Raw genomic sequence first — 16,222 nt, 5'->3', positions numbered from 1 at the left:
GAACTTCCTCAGAGGAATATCTGGACTTGGCAATGGGGATTCCCTGTGGAAACCACTTCCACAGAGCTTTCTCAGAAGCTCTCAGTACAGTAGATACAAAGGGATGGACACGGTGATCTTTGTTCTCTGTCTTTTGTGGTCACAGATTTTCCAATGCCAGGACCACCAAGTACAGTTGTGTGGGGTATGCCTTGCTGGGGAGGCAAGCGGGGACTGAAATCCAACTCCAGATTAGTAGGGCAACCTCCTGTGCAGAGCTGTATCTGCACAAGGCTAGTCAAAAGAGCCAGCCCGAGACCCTGCCAAATATCTTGAGGTCCTGACAACCTGGAGGTCAGAGAAGAGGGTCAGTTGACTCCAGGGAGCAGGGATGAAGGCTGCAGCTGAGGACCTGAAGGGGCCAAGCTAAGCATGGCTCACAGGAATGCACCCAGGCTAGCCCCTCTTAACAGGGTGCCAGATACGGTGAGGTCAGAATCATAGATGGGGTACCCAGGGGTAAAGCGGGGAGGAAGACTGCGTGGGTCCCGGACAGGGCCCAAGAGGGATAATCCTGCCAGTCACCTCACACCGAGGCAGCTGGGAGAGGACAGCTCTGGGGACCTGGGGTCTAGGCTTTCCAGCTCTAGCTCTGAGATTCTACCTTCTCTTTGTGACAGAAGAAAGGGCTGCATGCTCCAGCAGCTGGAGTGGAAATGAGAAAAAGTGAAGGGTGCTGAGCTGCCCCTGTGCACCTAGGTTCCCTCTGATAGGCTCAGAGAGAAGTCATTGATATTTCTATTTTAAAGTAAGGGATGGAGAGAGAGGCGGTGTTCTAGGCTATAGGTTCTTGGGTAGGAGGGAGGGAAGAAGGGAGGGAGGGAAGAAGGGAGGGAGGGACAGGGAAGCCAGGGACAATTGCTTGCCTTGGCCAGCAACCCCCCCCCCACTACCCTTCTCCTATGGAAACTTAAGCTGCCCCAAGGCCCAGAGGAGCTAGTCCATTAGCTGTGGTCAGCGGGGGTGTAGGGAGGGGCCTCTCACCCTCCAGGTCTTATGGCCAAATGAAAAGCAAAGCTTCTGCTCCCTCTATTAGAGCCAAAACAAAACAAAAAACATAAAAACCTCTATGCACATTTTAAACACACACACACACACACACACACACACACACACACACACACGGCCTCTTTATCTCCTCTGAGTAACTTGGGGGTAAGTGGGTGGTAGAGGATCCAGGGCCCACTGGACTAGACCACAGATGGAGTGGAGGAGGCGCCCTTCCAAAGCACTTTCCAGGTTAAGCCTGAGGAGGAGCTGGGGGTGGAGAGAGGAGAACTGATTCTCCCCCAATTTAGCTCCCTCTGGAATAGGGGCAAGAGCAGGGTCAGCTGAACAGAGAGGGAGGGAAGTCTTCCAAGATCCTTAGGGATTGAGGATTGAGGGGAGGGGTTCTGGGAACCCCCAGGGGAAGGGAATTAAAAGAAGGGCCTTGGGGGACGGTGGAATGCCCTTGATTTGAAAGGGAAGAGTTCTAAAGTGATGCCGAGGGGGAAGTTGGGGACTCCGGTCGTCTCGCCTCAGGGTGTGTCTGTCTCCGCAAGGGGGTCAGCCACCCCCTCCCTCCCCTCCAGCCTCCGTCTTTAGCGAAGAGTCCAGACTGAGGAAATTGGGGGTGTGGAGGGACCAATGAGAAGCTGATCCGCTCAGAAAGGTGCAGGGAGAGAGCTGGCTGGGGCTACACCCCCGCACCCCCCTTCCCCCGCCAGAACTTGGGCTTGTCCTATTTGACGTGCCTGCCGAAGGGAACGGGAGAGGGTACTGACCCGAGGAACAGCCCCGCGACTCCGTACTCCCCGCTGCCTAGGCCGGGCCAGGACGCTGCCGGGCTCGGCGGGGGCGCCCCTGGAAACCAGGATGGAGGTAGGAGCGGCCAAAGGCTCCAGAAGGGCCAAAGATCTCAAAGGAGCCCCGGTGGGGAGTCCCATACTAGGGGTATGGAGGTGGGACCACGAAGAGGATAGGGAGAGAGATTTGTCTTGGGCTTCGGCGGGGGTCTGGGTTGCGCCGCCTCTACTCTGACCAAGACAGCGCCTCCTGCTGGCAGGGCCGGACCCCTGCTGGTCAACAGACGGGACCCCGGGACGGGTGCCGCCTCCTGGAGGGCGTGTGCGGCCGCCGGCGAGTGAGCCCAGGGGGCGCTGCAGCGGGTGGGGGAGCCACCTCACTTCACCTCGCCCTTCGCCTTCGCGGGCGGAGTCCCGCGGCCCCAGAACCCAGAAGAGAGGAATTACAGAAGAGGCTCCCCAGGCGCCGGGCGCATCCCGGCTGGGTTCTCTCCAGTTGGATCCCGTAGGAGCCACCGGGTCTGGGCCTGGGGCGGGTGGGTGGACGTGGTTTCCCCGGAACCCAGAAGGAGGGCTTGACGCTGGGGCAAGCGAGGCGTACACGAGCAATAGTCCTTTTCGATCCTTTCCTCTGCTGAGGACGGGTCGAAGCCGTCGCTGGGACCGCAGCGCCTTTCTTCCTCGGGCGCTGGAGGATGGGCGCCGGGCGCACAGAGCTGGGGCCAGGAGGGAGCGGAACCTTCCGCCTTAAAGCTCTGGAGCCTGGGCAGCCCTTGAGCTACTCCCGCCTTCTGCCTGAGGCGGTGGGAGCTCCAGAGTCCCTTTTCTGGGGAGCGGGTTGAGGAGGAAGCGAGGCGGGGGGTGTCGGAGAAGGTAGGCAAGATATGGGGATGGAAGGACAGTGGAAGGCACCCAGATAAACAGGGAAAAGGAACCGTAGAGAGGAGGCAGAGATGGAAACGTAGAGAACAGGATTGAAAGGCGACAGAGGAGGGAGAGAATGACAGAGGCGGCGAGAAAGGGAGAGAGAGAGAGGGAGGGAGGGAGGGAGGAAGGGAGAGAGGGAGGGAGGAAGGGGGAGGGAACCCGGAGAGAGGGAAGGGACCAGACGTTGGAGCCCGGCGGGCGTGGGGCGAGGCCAGGCGTGCAGGCGGGAGCCAGTGTGCAGAGCAGCGGCTGGGTCCTGCTCCCGCCTCGGAGCCCCTGGCCCGGGGAAGGGGGAGAGGCCGCCAGCCCGGTCTATGTCTTTTTCTGACTCCAGTGCAACCTTCCTGCTGAATGAGGTAAACGCGGGGGCCCCCTCCCCAGTGGGTGGGAGAAAATCCCGTTAACCCACCCCAGTGGGTTGGAGGAGAGCTAGGAAGAGGGCTGGCATTTGGGGGAGACTGCAGTGATAGGGAGGGAGGCAGGCCAAGGAGGTGAGGCTAAGGGTAGATGAGGCAGGTAGGAAAGGAGGGAGCAGCCAGAGCTAGCAGCTTCTAAGCACTGGGACTGGGAAATGGGAGGGGAGGGCTGTCTGAGGAACCAGAAAAGAGGCTAGATATGGGGGGGGGTGCTCTGCCAACCCCCCCTGATGCCACTCCCTGGGGCAGCCCAGCAGCTAGGATGCTTGGGGCTTTGGTTTTATCCAGATCTTAAATACTGCTGGGGAGGACTTCCCAGAGATCCTAGTTCCTGCTTCAGTTTCCCCATTTGATGCTCAGAGATTGAGATCTTCCTAGCTTCCTAAGTGCACTTTTAGGAGAAGCTAGAATGTATTCCAGAAGCTCCCAAGAATTCCAACTCCCAAACCTGGTTATTCAGGCTCGCCCCCCACCACATGTCCTGCTTCCATGCCTTGGGTATCTGCCAGCTGCCAGTCTAACTGCTCTCTCCTAGAAAGAGAACAGGAGGAATCCTCTCCTCCAATCTTTATCCCCCTCTCCCCCGCGCCCCGCCCTCAGCTCTCTATGCTCCTCCTGGGAAAAACAAAGGGTTAGGGACCATGTGTAGATTGACAGGCACACGTCTTGTTACAGGACAGGAAGTCAATAGGTTGGCATGAGAACTGGAGCGGGCAGGTGTGGGTGAGGCAGGAAATGGAAGGGGGCAGAGATAAGGGAATGAGGGAGAGAGGCTGTGAAGCTTCTGAAAGACCCAGGGGATGGGCCCAGGTATGAGAAACTTGTACACGTCTCCTGGGGGTGGTTGGCATGGCAATGCTTGCTTCATGAGCAGACTTAGGCACTACCATCCCAGATGGGGATGAAGAGAACAAGGTGTGTGACTAATGAGTGAGGTTGATGGCAGATCCACTGTTACCTACAGTCCCCAGGACACCCTGATGGTGGAGGGAGTCCCAAAAGGAGAGGCCAGGGGAGTAAATTCAGAGATGGGGAGAGAAGTAGATGCCCCAGCAGCTGTCTTGTTTAGAATCATCTCCCAAGAGAGAGTACCCTGAGGGTCTTATTCTTTCACATTTCCTGCCTTCTTTCTGCTTCTCTGGAAGGACAGAAGGAACTGAATAGCATAAGAGACAGAATGACTGAATAGGACAAAGAGACAGAATAATATGGTATAAGGAATACTGAGAGACTGGGAGAGGGCACAAAGTGAGAGGACAGAGTGTCTGGGATCTTCCAATACAGAGGAATCCAACATATAACCAGCTCCCAAATGGTGTTGGACTCAGGAGTGGGAACTGTGAAAAAGGACTGTCTCCCTCAATAGTGAGCCACAGGGCTCCAACAAAGTTGTTTGCCAAATTCAGCAGGAGGAAGATGCTGGGCAGGGCTGGACTGCACCACTCAAACAGGGTGGTGGCAGACTAAAGGCAGACTAAAGACGGTCTTAAGATGAGGCCCCTTCTCTTTTTCTTACCAAGGGAACACGAACCAGTGGCAGAAGTGGGAGCCAGTTGGTTTGGGTGGTCTTCCTCTCTCCCGTACAGAGTGCTTCCCTACTATAGATCTCATCAAACCCTGTCAAAGTTTTGGTTTTCTAATTCCCTTGTAGCCCAGGAAGGTAAGGGGATGAGCAAATTTCTGATTCACCCTCCTGAGTGTGAGACACTGGGAACGGCGAAGGACTGAGCTCCGAAGCTCTTCGAGTGTAACCCTCTGTGTATCTCACATCCCCCTGGGGGTGAGAGGGAAGGAAGGTAGGTAGGCAATCAAAATTCAAAGGAATAATTTTGCTCAGGACATGAAAAAAGGAGGGAGCTCAGATAGGTGGTTCTCTGAGAAAGTTTCCTTAAGATAAGGACTGCTTCTCCGTCTCTAATCTCAAACGTTAGTGCCCCTTTGAAAGAGGCTGATTGGTACAGGTGGCTCCAATCGGGATCCCGGCCATCCCACCCCACCCCCATCCTTTTGCTAAAGAGGGCATCTTGCCTTACATTAGTGACTCTGCGGAGGCTTGCTCTTCCTCTCCCAACCCCAGTGTGGCCAGGATCCCACCTTCTGTCCCAGACACAACAATCCCCTTACCTCCGCTCTCTGGTTCCTTTCCTCCTCCTTTTAGGCTTGCCTAAAACAGCCCCTCCCTCCGCCGGTTCCCACGGATGCCTTGGCAATGCCTGGCACAGTCCTTGGCAAAGAAGTGAGGAAGGGAACCCCCATCCTGGCCAGACTAGGATGAAATCTGCCCGCGCAACAGGTGTGGGGTGGCCGGACCCAAAACCTCACCCTTCGCACGGGTTGGGCAACAAGGCCCTTTGCTGCAAGGGTCCCAGGAGTGAGGGGACCGAGAGCCGGGAGAGGGGGCAGCAGGGGCTACTTTCTTGGCATTGGCCTGGGATCCCTAAACCCATTTCTCCCCATTACCACAGCGGAGTTTGATTTTGGAGTCTCCCGGGCGGCCAGGGCCCAGACACGCCGCCCTCTCACCTGCCGCCCCTCCCCCGTCTGCCGCTCGCCCCTGCCCCGCCTCCTCGGTCTCCCCCAATCTCCCCACTTTCCTGCCTCCCCCCTTCCTCCCTCTGTCTCCGTCCCTCCTTTCTCTGGCCCCTGCCTTCGCGTAACCTGCGCCCTCTTCTTCCTCCGCTGGGTCTCGTCTCCGCGGCGCCCCCTCCCCTCCCCCGCTCCAGCCCTTTGTTTCCCGGCGGAGTATTTCCTGGGTTGCCGAGCGTCTCTGTCTCCGCATCTCTCCTCGCCCCGCCTCCTTCAAGCCTGGATCCGCCCCGCCCGCAGTCTCTCCTCCCCTTCCTTCCCGCCGCCCCTCTGCCCTATAGGTGCCTGGGGACCCACCTTCTACCCAGCGCCTGTCGGCCACCCTCTCCGGGCCGGGTCTCCGGCTCCCCCAGTGGCCGGCGCCCCCCGCCGCCGCCCCCGCCCGCTCGCAGGGAGGGGGGGGGTCAGGTGGGCGGGCACTATTGTTGTAGGAGCCGGCGCCAGATTCTTGAGCCGCGCTCGGGGTGGGACCGGCAGGGTTTGGGGGGTGGGGGGGAGCGGTGATTTGAGCTCGGAGCAGCTGGTCTTCGCGGCTCGCTCGCTCCTTCGCGCTCTCTCGCTCTCCGCCGCCGCCCGCAGGGCTGCGGGGCTCAGTGGCATCTCCCGGGCGCGGCCCGCTGTCCTCGCCTCTGCCTCCGGGCCGCTCCCGCCCCCGGCGCCGCTCGCTTACCCCCACCCGGACTCCCCCATGTATGACGACTCCTACGTGCCCGGGTTTGAGGACTCGGAGGCGGTGAGTGCCCACGGGGAGGGTGGGGGTGGGGAAGTTGGGGTGACACCTCCTCTCCCTCGGACCCTTCCCCCAGTTCAGGACTTTGAAAAACGCCTCTGTGACGGGGCAGGCGTGTAGGGGGGCGCTCCAGGAAAGTGGGGAGATGGGTTTTTCATGCTAGAGGGTCCCCATCGCCCCAGTCCTAAAGCAGGGGGCTTCGGGTGTGTAAAGAGGGGCTAGCGTAGCGAAAGAGCTCGGAGCAGGTGGCTCCACAGCCCAGGACAGAAGGGTAGAGGGAGGAGGGGCTCGAGGCTGAGGGCACAGAGGCTTTAGAGAGGCCTCCCTCAATGCCCGGAGTTCCCAAGGGAGGATTTGTGGGGTCTGAACACGGTAGCTATAGCAGAAGCTGGGGCTCTTGCAGAGGGAGCCAATCCAGACCTGTGCCTCAAGTAAAGGACAAATTAGGGAGCCTGGATTACAGCAGAAAATCCGATCCCAGCCTCTTCGGAGAGAAGGATCATAAAACTTGAGGACCTCCATTATCCCCTTCTGCTGTCCATCTGAGCATTGCCTTATCTCCTCACCCTGCCTTTAGCCCGGCTTCTCCCCTAGGCTGAAAACTGGGCACCCTGCACATGGGTGGGCCAGCTGACTGAGCCCCATCCATTCCACTCCTCCTGCTGAGGCATCTTCAGAGCAGCAGGCATCCTGAGCTCCTGCTCAGCATGGAGGACCTGGAGGTGAGGCCAGAGGAACTGAGGGCCTGGGGATGGAGAGGAAGCTCTTTGCTCAGAGAACCAGGCAACTGATAAATATTTAATTCTCCTCTTTGCTTTTATCTCCTGACCCACTGAGACAAATCAGCTCATTAGGCAGTGATTCCCGGAGCTCAGAGAGCAGGGAGAGTGCCTGGAAAGATGGGGCAAGGATGGGCAGCAGCTTCTTAGTCCCTTCTCTCAAATATTTAAGGAGGCAAGAACGTCTCCTTATGAGAGCAAGGAGATGGCTTGGAGGGGTCCCTGATAGGTAAGGAAGGAGGAGCACTCCAGGGCCTAGAGGGGAGTGTTTGAGTCTTCTCCCCTCTCCTGCTGCCAAGCCCAGGATAGATGAGTTCTCTGGCTTAGAATAGGCTGCTGTCAGTCCTTCTCCGGACTGGGCTCCTGCTGGGCCCAGTTCCCCACTGGGCCTCTGGGGCTAATTACATTGCTGCTAGAGCAGATGATTTTCAAGGCTCTGGTGGACACCGCTTTCTGACAGTTGAAGGGACAGCTGGCACAGCCCAGGGTGCCAAGGTGAGCTGGAAAATGAACCTCTCTGTGGGGCTGGAGGGCCCTAGAAGGTTCTTCCTGTCCTTAGTTGAGAAAGCAGGGGTTGTTGCAAGGTAAAGATTGACATGTGGATGGTGTGAGGGGGCAGCCTGCTGACCCATCACTCACTCCCCATCCCCTCTGGTTCCTGGATTACCCTCCCCCACTTCCCCTTCTCTCAACTGGCTCCTTGCTCTCCCCAGGCCCCCTCTGAAGCAGTAGGAGGGAAATCAGGCTCTAAATAAATCCAACGGCTCATCTCCCTCCTCTCCTTCCCCCGTGCCAGGCAAGAGTGGAGCTGCAGCCTGCCCACACACTCACCAGGCGAGGGGGGCACCACCAGGGCACGGTGCCAACTCCTGGCAGCTCCAGAGTACTGAGCCTCTAGCTGTTTTGGCATAACAGGAGGTGGGAGAGGTGAGACCCCAGAGTACGTTTGGCAGGGCAGCACTGACTGGCTTCCCTGAGTGATACCAGAGCTTGAAAGACTCCGGCGTAATGAAGAAGGGATTCCATTCCGAGCACACTCATTAGACATTTAGGAAGAGATCCCGTCATTCACATCCTAGGGGGAGAGGCCAGGTAACCCAGGTGTCCCAGGCAAGGACATGAAGGTTACTAAATTAGCCTGAGAGCCTGGAGAACAGAGAGTAAAGGTCAGACTCCTCTCCCAGTACGGGTCTGGGCATCTAGGAAGCATCTGATATTACGTATTAAAGTGAGTGGTCATCCTACCTGGCCTCCTGCCTCCCAGCCTGTTGGCCCCTATTCACTTCAGCCAGCCATTTGCCACAGAGGTGTCTCTTGTGCCCAAGACCCTGGAAGGAGGACCCCACTCTACTGATGGTGCAGAGGTTCTTCCTGGGGTTCAGTCGCTCATTATCCTGCTGCCAAGCTAGCCTCAATTTCTCAAGAGAGACGGGGAACACTCTCTATATAATAATGGAAGACACCCCCCCCACCTTGTGCTATCTTCATGCCTCTGGTCTCCCACAGACAATTGTGTTGCACTTACGCTCTAGGACATGGGCTGCCATCAGGCTGACCAGCCCTCTAGCCCATGGTGGGGCTGGGCCAGAGGGCGTGGCCAACAGCAGGTGTGTGAGTTTGTCTTCCCCACCTGGAGCCTGGCCCCTGCTGCCTTCTGTAGGTGGTCATGCACAGTGGGCTTGAAGGCATGTTCCTCAGAGAACATTCTACTAAACTCCCTTTCCTAAACACACATGCACACATTACCAAGTGGACCCTATATCTAGGCTCCTGCCTTACCTGTGCCACCTGCATCTCAGAATTGCTGGAAGGATCACTTCTGGCTTCTGCCCATAAAGAGGGGAAACTAAAGCAGGAAACAAAAGACTCCCTTTTCCCTAGACTGAGGGGGAAACCCAGATATCCTGCCTTCTGTCCTCCTGTCCTAAGGTCCAGCTTCCCTTGTTCAGTTTCGCATCTCCCTCATGGCCTTAAAGGTGAGCTCTGTGACCCTCCAAATGTACCCTCATTGCCCAAAGATCCTTGCTGTGAGCGGACTCACTCTCCTGGCTAAGGTTACCAAAGACCCGCCCCAACATCCCCAGGGTTGCTCCTGGCTGGGTTGCCAGGGACCCACATGGCCTTCCTCCAGGGCTGATATCCCCTTGGGCAAGGGGTGGGGAGACATAGGCCAGGTGGTAGGCGAGGTCCAGCCTCACCTGGGCCCAGGGAGATAGCTTTGTGTTGCCTTCTCAGTCTGTCTTGTTTGCTAGTTGTTCCAGCAGGTGTGAGAGGAAAGAAGTGGGGGGAGGCGGGGAGAGTAGGGAGGAAGTAACTTTCAGGAGTTGGGAGCCCTGTGTCCTCCTCTTCACCCTGGAAGGGTAGGGCCTGGGGGAGATGGGATCGAAGAGGGTGGGTAGCTATATCCTGACACTCAGGGCTAGTGTCATGCCAACCAATGTTTCTTGACCGTACCTGGCTGGCTGTGCTCCTGTCAGGCATTTTAAAGGGATAACATCCAGGCTGCTTTGCAGGCTGGTGTGAACAAGAGGGCTAGGTCTTCTGGACTCACAAGATTCCAAATCATCTCCAATATATTCATCTTCAATACATCTCCCTTCCCTCTGTCTTGGAGGACATGGTCAAGGGGAGAAAAAGGAGGAAGGGGGGAAGTGAAGGCTGTGTTCAAAGGTGCAGTATTAATAGGTTTAGGGAGGAGGGGTCCAGATCGTAGCACACATGGGTTAGGCTGGCTTTTCTGCAGCCCCAGAGGCACTGGGATGGTTCTTGGGGAGATAGGAGGAACTGGTGGGGTCAGCTGCCCCCGTGGAGATGGAGAGGCCAAGGTTAGTGGAGACACCACTGTAGTGTTTGGAGGTACCTCTGTAGTGCCCTTCACACCTGAGCCCAGGGGTCACAGCGTCTCCCCCATGCCAGGGTTCAGCTGACTCCTATACCAGCCGCCCATCGCTGGACTCAGACGTCTCCCTGGAGGAGGACCGGGAGAGTGCCCGGCGTGAAGTGGAGAGCCAGGCTCAGCAGCAGCTTGAAAGGGCCAAGGTATCATCTTGCGGGCTGGGGGCAGGCCAGGCCAGGCCAGGCTGGGTGGAAACTTGTGCTAGGTCCTAAGTCTCAAGGGGTCAGTGGGCAGGATGTGCATGAGTGTGCAAGAGCATGTGTGTGATGGGCAGACTGATGGGGCCTCCGCCCTCTGCTGATGGGGCACTGGAAGGGGAACTCTGAAGCACCCCTCATTTGCACCTATGGTCAACTTCTCTAGCACAAACCCGTGGCATTTGCTGTGAGGACCAATGTCAGCTACTGTGGCGTACTGGACGAGGAGTGCCCAGTCCAGGGCTCTGGAGTTAACTTTGAGGCCAAAGATTTTCTTCACATTAAAGAGGTGAGCAATTCCCTCCAAACAGAAAGCATTTAATTTCTATTTCTCCACTCTTGACCCAGTTCCCATGCCTCTTGCTTCAGTCCTCAGTTATAAACAGTTCCCCAAATTCCTCAACTCTAATTCTTAACACACCCGGCACACCCCTCACATGCAAGACCTAATCCCCAGGGTCTCCATCTTCCTGAGGCCTGGCTTGGGCCTCAATCTCCAGATCTGTAAAGGAAGCAGTGAGATTAGTTGCCTCTTAGGTTCCTTGTGACAGCCATGATGCCTCACACTGAAATCTTGGGGGCCTCAAACCTGGCTGCTCTGCCTTCGGGCACCTACTGCCCCCGACCCCGACTCTGCTGCTTGTGCTGCCTTCCTCAGATCAGCTCTCTGAATGGCTCCCTGACTCCTTCACACCAAAAAGCGGGGACTGAGGCCTGGGCCTGGGCGGCCTCCTCTCACCACCTCTTTTGCTCCACCCCACCCCTAGAAGTACAGTAATGACTGGTGGATCGGGCGGCTGGTGAAAGAGGGCGGAGACATCGCCTTCATCCCCAGCCCCCAACGCCTGGAGAGCATCCGGCTCAAGCAGGAGCAGAAGGCCAGGTAAGCACAGGGCTGTGACTCAAGAAACACACACCCCAGAGGTGTGCATGCACTTTACCCATGGTCCACATCACCACACAGGCAACACGTTATCCCCCCACAAATACACTCAGTGTGCACATTTTCACCGCACAGATACAAATGCATACACGCAAATGCTCATATGTCACACATACTTCCCTCACTAGCTAAAAGATAAGGAAATGTATCCAGCTATTAAATGATGTGTAGCACAGACACACAGACACTTACTGACCTCCCCTTCTGCTCTCAGGAGATCTGGGAACCCCTCCAGCCTGAGTGACATTGGCAACCGACGCTCCCCTCCTCCATCTCTAGGTAGCCTCCCCTCAACCCACCCGTCTTGGGTAGGTGGGAAACTGAGACACAGGGGAAGGGAGAGTCTCCCAGGTGAACAGTGTGGGAAGGGGTTGGAGCTGGGAGAAGCCCAGGGTCTCCTCTGGGGAAGGGAATACCGTGCCCCCAGGGCCTTTCCCCTCTTCACCAACTTTAATCTTTTATTTCCTTTTCCAAAAAGCCAAGCAGAAGCAAAAGCAGGTGAGTCAAGGAAGGGGCCTGGGCTTGGGGGGCTCATGGCTCTGGCCTTGGGGACAGGTTTCTGGGCAGTCATTGTTGGAGGGGCAGGAGAACACAGAGGGGAGGGAGCCTAGAACTTCTGAATCTGCCCCACCCCCAGTCAGGCAAAGGGCAGGACACACGGCCATGACTTTGCCTGACCTCAGGTCAATTCTGCAGGCAGAACATGTTCCCCCATATGATGTGGTGCCCTCCATGCGGCCTGTGGTGCTGGTGGGACCCTCTCTCAAAGGTTATGAGGTAAGAGGAAGTCCCTGACCCCAGAGTCACCTCCATCAAGCCCACCACAGGAGGGGCCCGGGAACAGTGGGAGGGGATGTCCCTCCCACAGGCCCCCTCGTCAAGGTCTTCATGTGGAGCGGGTGGGCTCCACAGGATGCTGCTTCCCTCCAAGAGGGGCCTCAGTCAGTTCCACGCCTTTCCTCTCACTCCTCCCACCTAGGTCACAGACATGATGCAGAAGGCCCTCTTCGACTTCCTCAAACATAGGTTTGATGGCAGGTAAGCTGCCCTGACCTGGGGTGGCATGAGAACCAAGGAGAAATCATTGCCTTCTTCCAGATGCCTGTAGCAAAGTCTTCTCTAAAGTGAAAGTTGGCAGGACCTGGGTAAGGAGGGGGCTAGGCTTGAAATTTAGAGGTGGGCTGTGCTCCTCCACCCCGACCCAGGATCTCCATCACCCGAGTCACAGCCGACCTCTCACTGGCAAAGAGATCTGTGCTCAATAATCCTGGCAAGAGGACCATCATTGAGCGTTCCTCTGCCCGCTCCAGCATTGGTGAGGAGCCCCCATCTTCTTCTCCTCTGCCTACTCGAGCATTAGTGAGACCATCCTCCAACAACCTGCATTCCTGCCCAACCCCTACCACTTGCCCCAGGATTGGCAAGAACCCACCCCAGTCTCCTCAATTCCCTCTGCCTGCCCAGGCCCTGATGAACACCCTCTCCCTCCAGTTCCTTCCCATCCACATTTGGGAGGCCCCCAAACCCTGTCAGAGTAAGAAGTGGGAGGAGCCACTGGTGAGCATTGCGGCTCGCTGGCTCCCTCCATAGCTGAAGTACAGAGTGAGATCGAGCGCATTTTCGAGCTGGCCAAATCCCTGCAGCTAGTAGTGTTGGATGCTGACACCATCAACCACCCAGCACAGCTGGCCAAGACCTCACTGGCCCCCATCATCGTCTTTGTCAAAGTATCGTCACCGAAGGTAAGTCAGCAGCGGTGATGGAGAAGGCTACCCTCCTAGAATGCAGTACAACTCTGCTTGGTCCCTGCCCACAGGGACCGATTCCCTTTCCCTGCCTACCCCTTACTTAGCACAACTCTGAGTCATCGTCGCCTGCTCCTCATGCTGTACCACAAGCACAGTTCTTTCTAGGCCCAGCTCTGCCCTTTTCCCTCAGGTACTCCAGCGTCTCATCCGCTCCCGGGGGAAGTCACAGATGAAGCACCTGACTGTACAGATGATGGCATATGATAAACTTGTTCAGTGCCCACCGGTGAGTGCCTGGGCAGCTACTCCTGTGCCCAACTCTTGGTCTCCCAGGGTTGGGGAAGTGACGGAGATAGGTGGGGGACTGCTGCTGAGAAAAAGCCAACATTCCCCCTTTCCCTTCCCTGCAGGAGTCATTCGATGTAATTCTGGATGAGAACCAGCTGGAGGATGCCTGTGAGCACCTGGCTGAGTACCTGGAGGTTTACTGGAGGGCTACCCACCACCCAGCCCCCAGCCCTGGACTTCTGGGCCCTCCCAGTGCCATACCTGGACTTCAGGTAACCACTTTCAATAGGCACAGATGCTCAGGCTAAGCCAGCCAAGGCAGCGCCCCTCCCTGCCCAGAGCATCATCCTTGGCCTCCAGTTTGAAGGGCAAAGGATCAGAGAACTCAGCTCTGCTGTGCAGAGCTAGGGCAGATGGGTGAAGGCACTTCCTGATGAGAGTGGGAATAAAGCAATGAGATGGGTCATCAGAGGCCACCTTTCTAGGACTCAAAAGAGACACACTCTCCAAACCGTTCTCCTAGCCTGTCTTGAAGTCAGAGCCTGAATTTTACAAGAGTCAAAAGCACCAGTTTTCCACGTCTGAGGTGGAAGAATGCTCCTGTATGCTTCTCCTTCCTTGCACTATTTGCTGTACCCAGGGACTGAGTTGAGGGGGAGTATCCCCCACCCTATTAGAGATGGAAGGGAGGCCAGGGCGAGGTCTGCACTGCCTCACTTCAAGCTGTTGTTGCCCCCAGAACCAGCAGCTGCTAGGGGAGCGTGGTGAGGAGCACTCACCCCTTGAGCGGGACAGCTTGATGCCCTCAGATGAGGCCAGCGAGAGCTCCCGCCAAGCCTGGACAGGATCTTCACAGCGTAGCTCCCGCCACCTGGAGGAGGACTATGCAGATGCCTACCAGGACCTGTACCAGCCTCACCGCCAGCACACCTCGGGGCTGCCTAGTGCAAATGGGCATGACCCCCAAGACCGGCTCCTCGCCCAGGACTCGGAGCACAACCTCAGTGACCGGAACTGGCAGCGCAACCGGCCCTGGCCCAAGGATAGCTACTGACAGCCTCCGGCTGCCCTACCCTGGCAGGCACAGGCACAGCTGGCTGGGGCGCCCGCTCCAGGCAGGTTGGAGTTAGACTGGCATTAGGCTGGCACTAGGCTCAGCCCCTAAAACCCCCTGCCCGGCCCCAGCTCCAGGTCTGCCTGCAGTCTGGGAGAAGCAGTGACCCCCCACCCCAGCCTCCCATTCCAGGTACTAGCTGTGTGTGCTGCACCCCTGGCACCTTCCTCTCCTCCTGCACAAGAAGCTGCCCCACTGGGCAGTGCCCTTAGGCCAGGATCCCCTTAGCAGGGGCCTTCCTCCCAGACTCAGGGAAGGGATGCCCCCTCAAAGTGACTAGAGGGTGGGGGTGTGGGCAGCATGGCCTGAGGAAGAAACAAGGTCCCTGAGCAGGTGTAATCCTAACAGTCAAGAGACTCAGGGGTTGTGCTTTGGGGTCTGAGGGCCTCCACTCACCTCACTGCCACACATTAGAAATGAGACAATCAAAGCCCAACAGGGTGGCACTCCCATCCATCAGCTGGGGTGGGCATCCACACAGGCTGGAGCACAGGCAGGCCAGGCTAGGGCCAAAGGCCTTGCAGCTGCAGCTCTTGAAGGGAAGGGCTCTCCTCACCTGCCAGGAAGCTTCTTAACACCTGAAAGGACCAGGGACCAGGAACAGGGTCAAGCCAAATGGCGGAAGGGAGCCAGCCTGGATTGGGGGTTTGGGAAGGGAAGGTGTGTGTAGCGGAGAATGTATGGACAGCTTCGGGGGCCTCTTTGCCCCCCTCATTCTTTTGCTCTTGCATCCTGTCATTTCTGTTCTTGGCTCTCATGCCTCCTGGGGAATATGGGCCTGACTTTATTCCCTGATCCATAGCTGCTGCTTGTTAAGTTAGGGTTAGATGGGGAGAGATAGGATCCCGTGGACAGCCCCCAGAGGCCCGTCTACCCGGCTACCCTTGACTTACGGCTCTAGTGTGTGACCTACAGAGCATGCTCCCCAAGACCCTGCCCCACCTCACTGTCATCACTAATAAACACCATCCACAGTCCCTCAGGCTCCTGTTCTCTGTTGGCTTAAGCAGCCAAACTCCTCACTGGATGGCCCGAGTCTGGAGGAGGTAAAGAAGTATCCTGGCCTCCTTTCTGTCACAAAGGACCCACTGAGTGGGAAGGGAAAAGGACAGAGTTGGGGGAGGCACCACACTTCCAGGCACCCCTTCACCCACCCCCTCATGCCCAGGGCCTGGAGGGAAACTTTCAGCAGCACAGAAGGGACCTGTTTAGGGAGGTGGAGAAGAGGCTTAGTCACAGCCTTATACCGTCCCTGCCTCAGGCCCAAAAGGTCCAGAATTTGTTGCAATTTGAACTCCATATACTTGCCCAGCTCTCTAAGGGTTAAGGAAGAGTGCGTGAATAAAAGTACTGGGGGAGGACCCAGGCTGGGCAGCTCTCTAGCCCTCTCCCCGCAACCTAAACTCAGCCGGGCCCAGCTCATCACTCCTTGGTGCCTCTGGTGCCCGTCTCCACACCCCTCCATGAGCAGAGCAGTGGGCTCAGCATTTAGGGAGCCACAGGCAAGGGACTGAAGACTTGATGTCAACCACACAGCAACAGGGCGGGAGAGTTCTGACTGCCTCCCCTGCCAAAGTTTCACAGCTGCTTTCCTTCCTCACCCTTGTGCAAAGTTCCCTAGAGGGTGCCCAGGCCAGAGCTGCAAGTTCTGTGAGGCCAGAGCTGGGGAGGGAAGATGCACTCCGATCCTGCTGTCAGTGGCTTTTCCATCTCTCTTCAAGTGCCTCCTATAGGCTCAGACTATCAGCTTAGACCCCAGGCTCTTCTCCAGA

The 16,222-nt window shown here is 57.2% G+C and overlaps 1 protein-coding gene across 4 annotated transcripts; it reads left to right on the top strand.

Moving 5' to 3' along the window:
- The first annotated feature begins 1,804 nt into the window (after positions 1 to 1,804).
- CACNB3 (calcium voltage-gated channel auxiliary subunit beta 3) lies at positions 1,805 to 15,427 on the top strand. 4 transcript variants are annotated; one of them, XM_072972876.1, is made up of 16 exons: positions 2,899 to 3,109; positions 4,821 to 4,965; positions 5,328 to 6,488; positions 8,061 to 8,191; positions 10,181 to 10,303; positions 10,524 to 10,646; positions 11,125 to 11,240; positions 11,515 to 11,579; positions 11,779 to 11,798; positions 11,997 to 12,077; positions 12,280 to 12,338; positions 12,506 to 12,615; positions 12,891 to 13,042; positions 13,239 to 13,334; positions 13,459 to 13,608; positions 14,076 to 15,427. In XM_072972876.1, exons 10-16 carry the CDS (start codon positions 12,033 to 12,035, stop codon positions 14,388 to 14,390), a joined length of 927 nt encoding a protein of 308 aa, XP_072828977.1. In that variant the 5' UTR covers positions 2,899 to 3,109; positions 4,821 to 4,965; positions 5,328 to 6,488; positions 8,061 to 8,191; positions 10,181 to 10,303; positions 10,524 to 10,646; positions 11,125 to 11,240; positions 11,515 to 11,579; positions 11,779 to 11,798; positions 11,997 to 12,032; the 3' UTR covers positions 14,391 to 15,427. The 4 variants fall into 4 exon arrangements, with proteins under 4 accessions (XP_006202983.1, XP_072828977.1, XP_072828976.1 ...); XM_072972875.1 differs by lacking the exon at positions 8,061 to 8,191; XM_006202921.4 differs by lacking the exons at positions 2,899 to 3,109; positions 4,821 to 4,965; positions 5,328 to 6,488; positions 8,061 to 8,191 and adding an exon at positions 1,805 to 1,902.
- The last annotated feature ends 795 nt before the right edge of the window (positions 15,428 to 16,222 follow it).

The sequence above is a fragment of the Vicugna pacos genome, chromosome 12 (genome assembly GCF_048564905.1).
Source record: "Vicugna pacos chromosome 12, VicPac4, whole genome shotgun sequence".
Lineage (NCBI taxonomy): Eukaryota > Metazoa > Chordata > Mammalia > Artiodactyla > Camelidae > Vicugna > Vicugna pacos.
The sequence above is the reverse complement of the archived record's forward strand: the minus strand, read 5'-3'. Positions and strand labels throughout refer to the sequence as shown.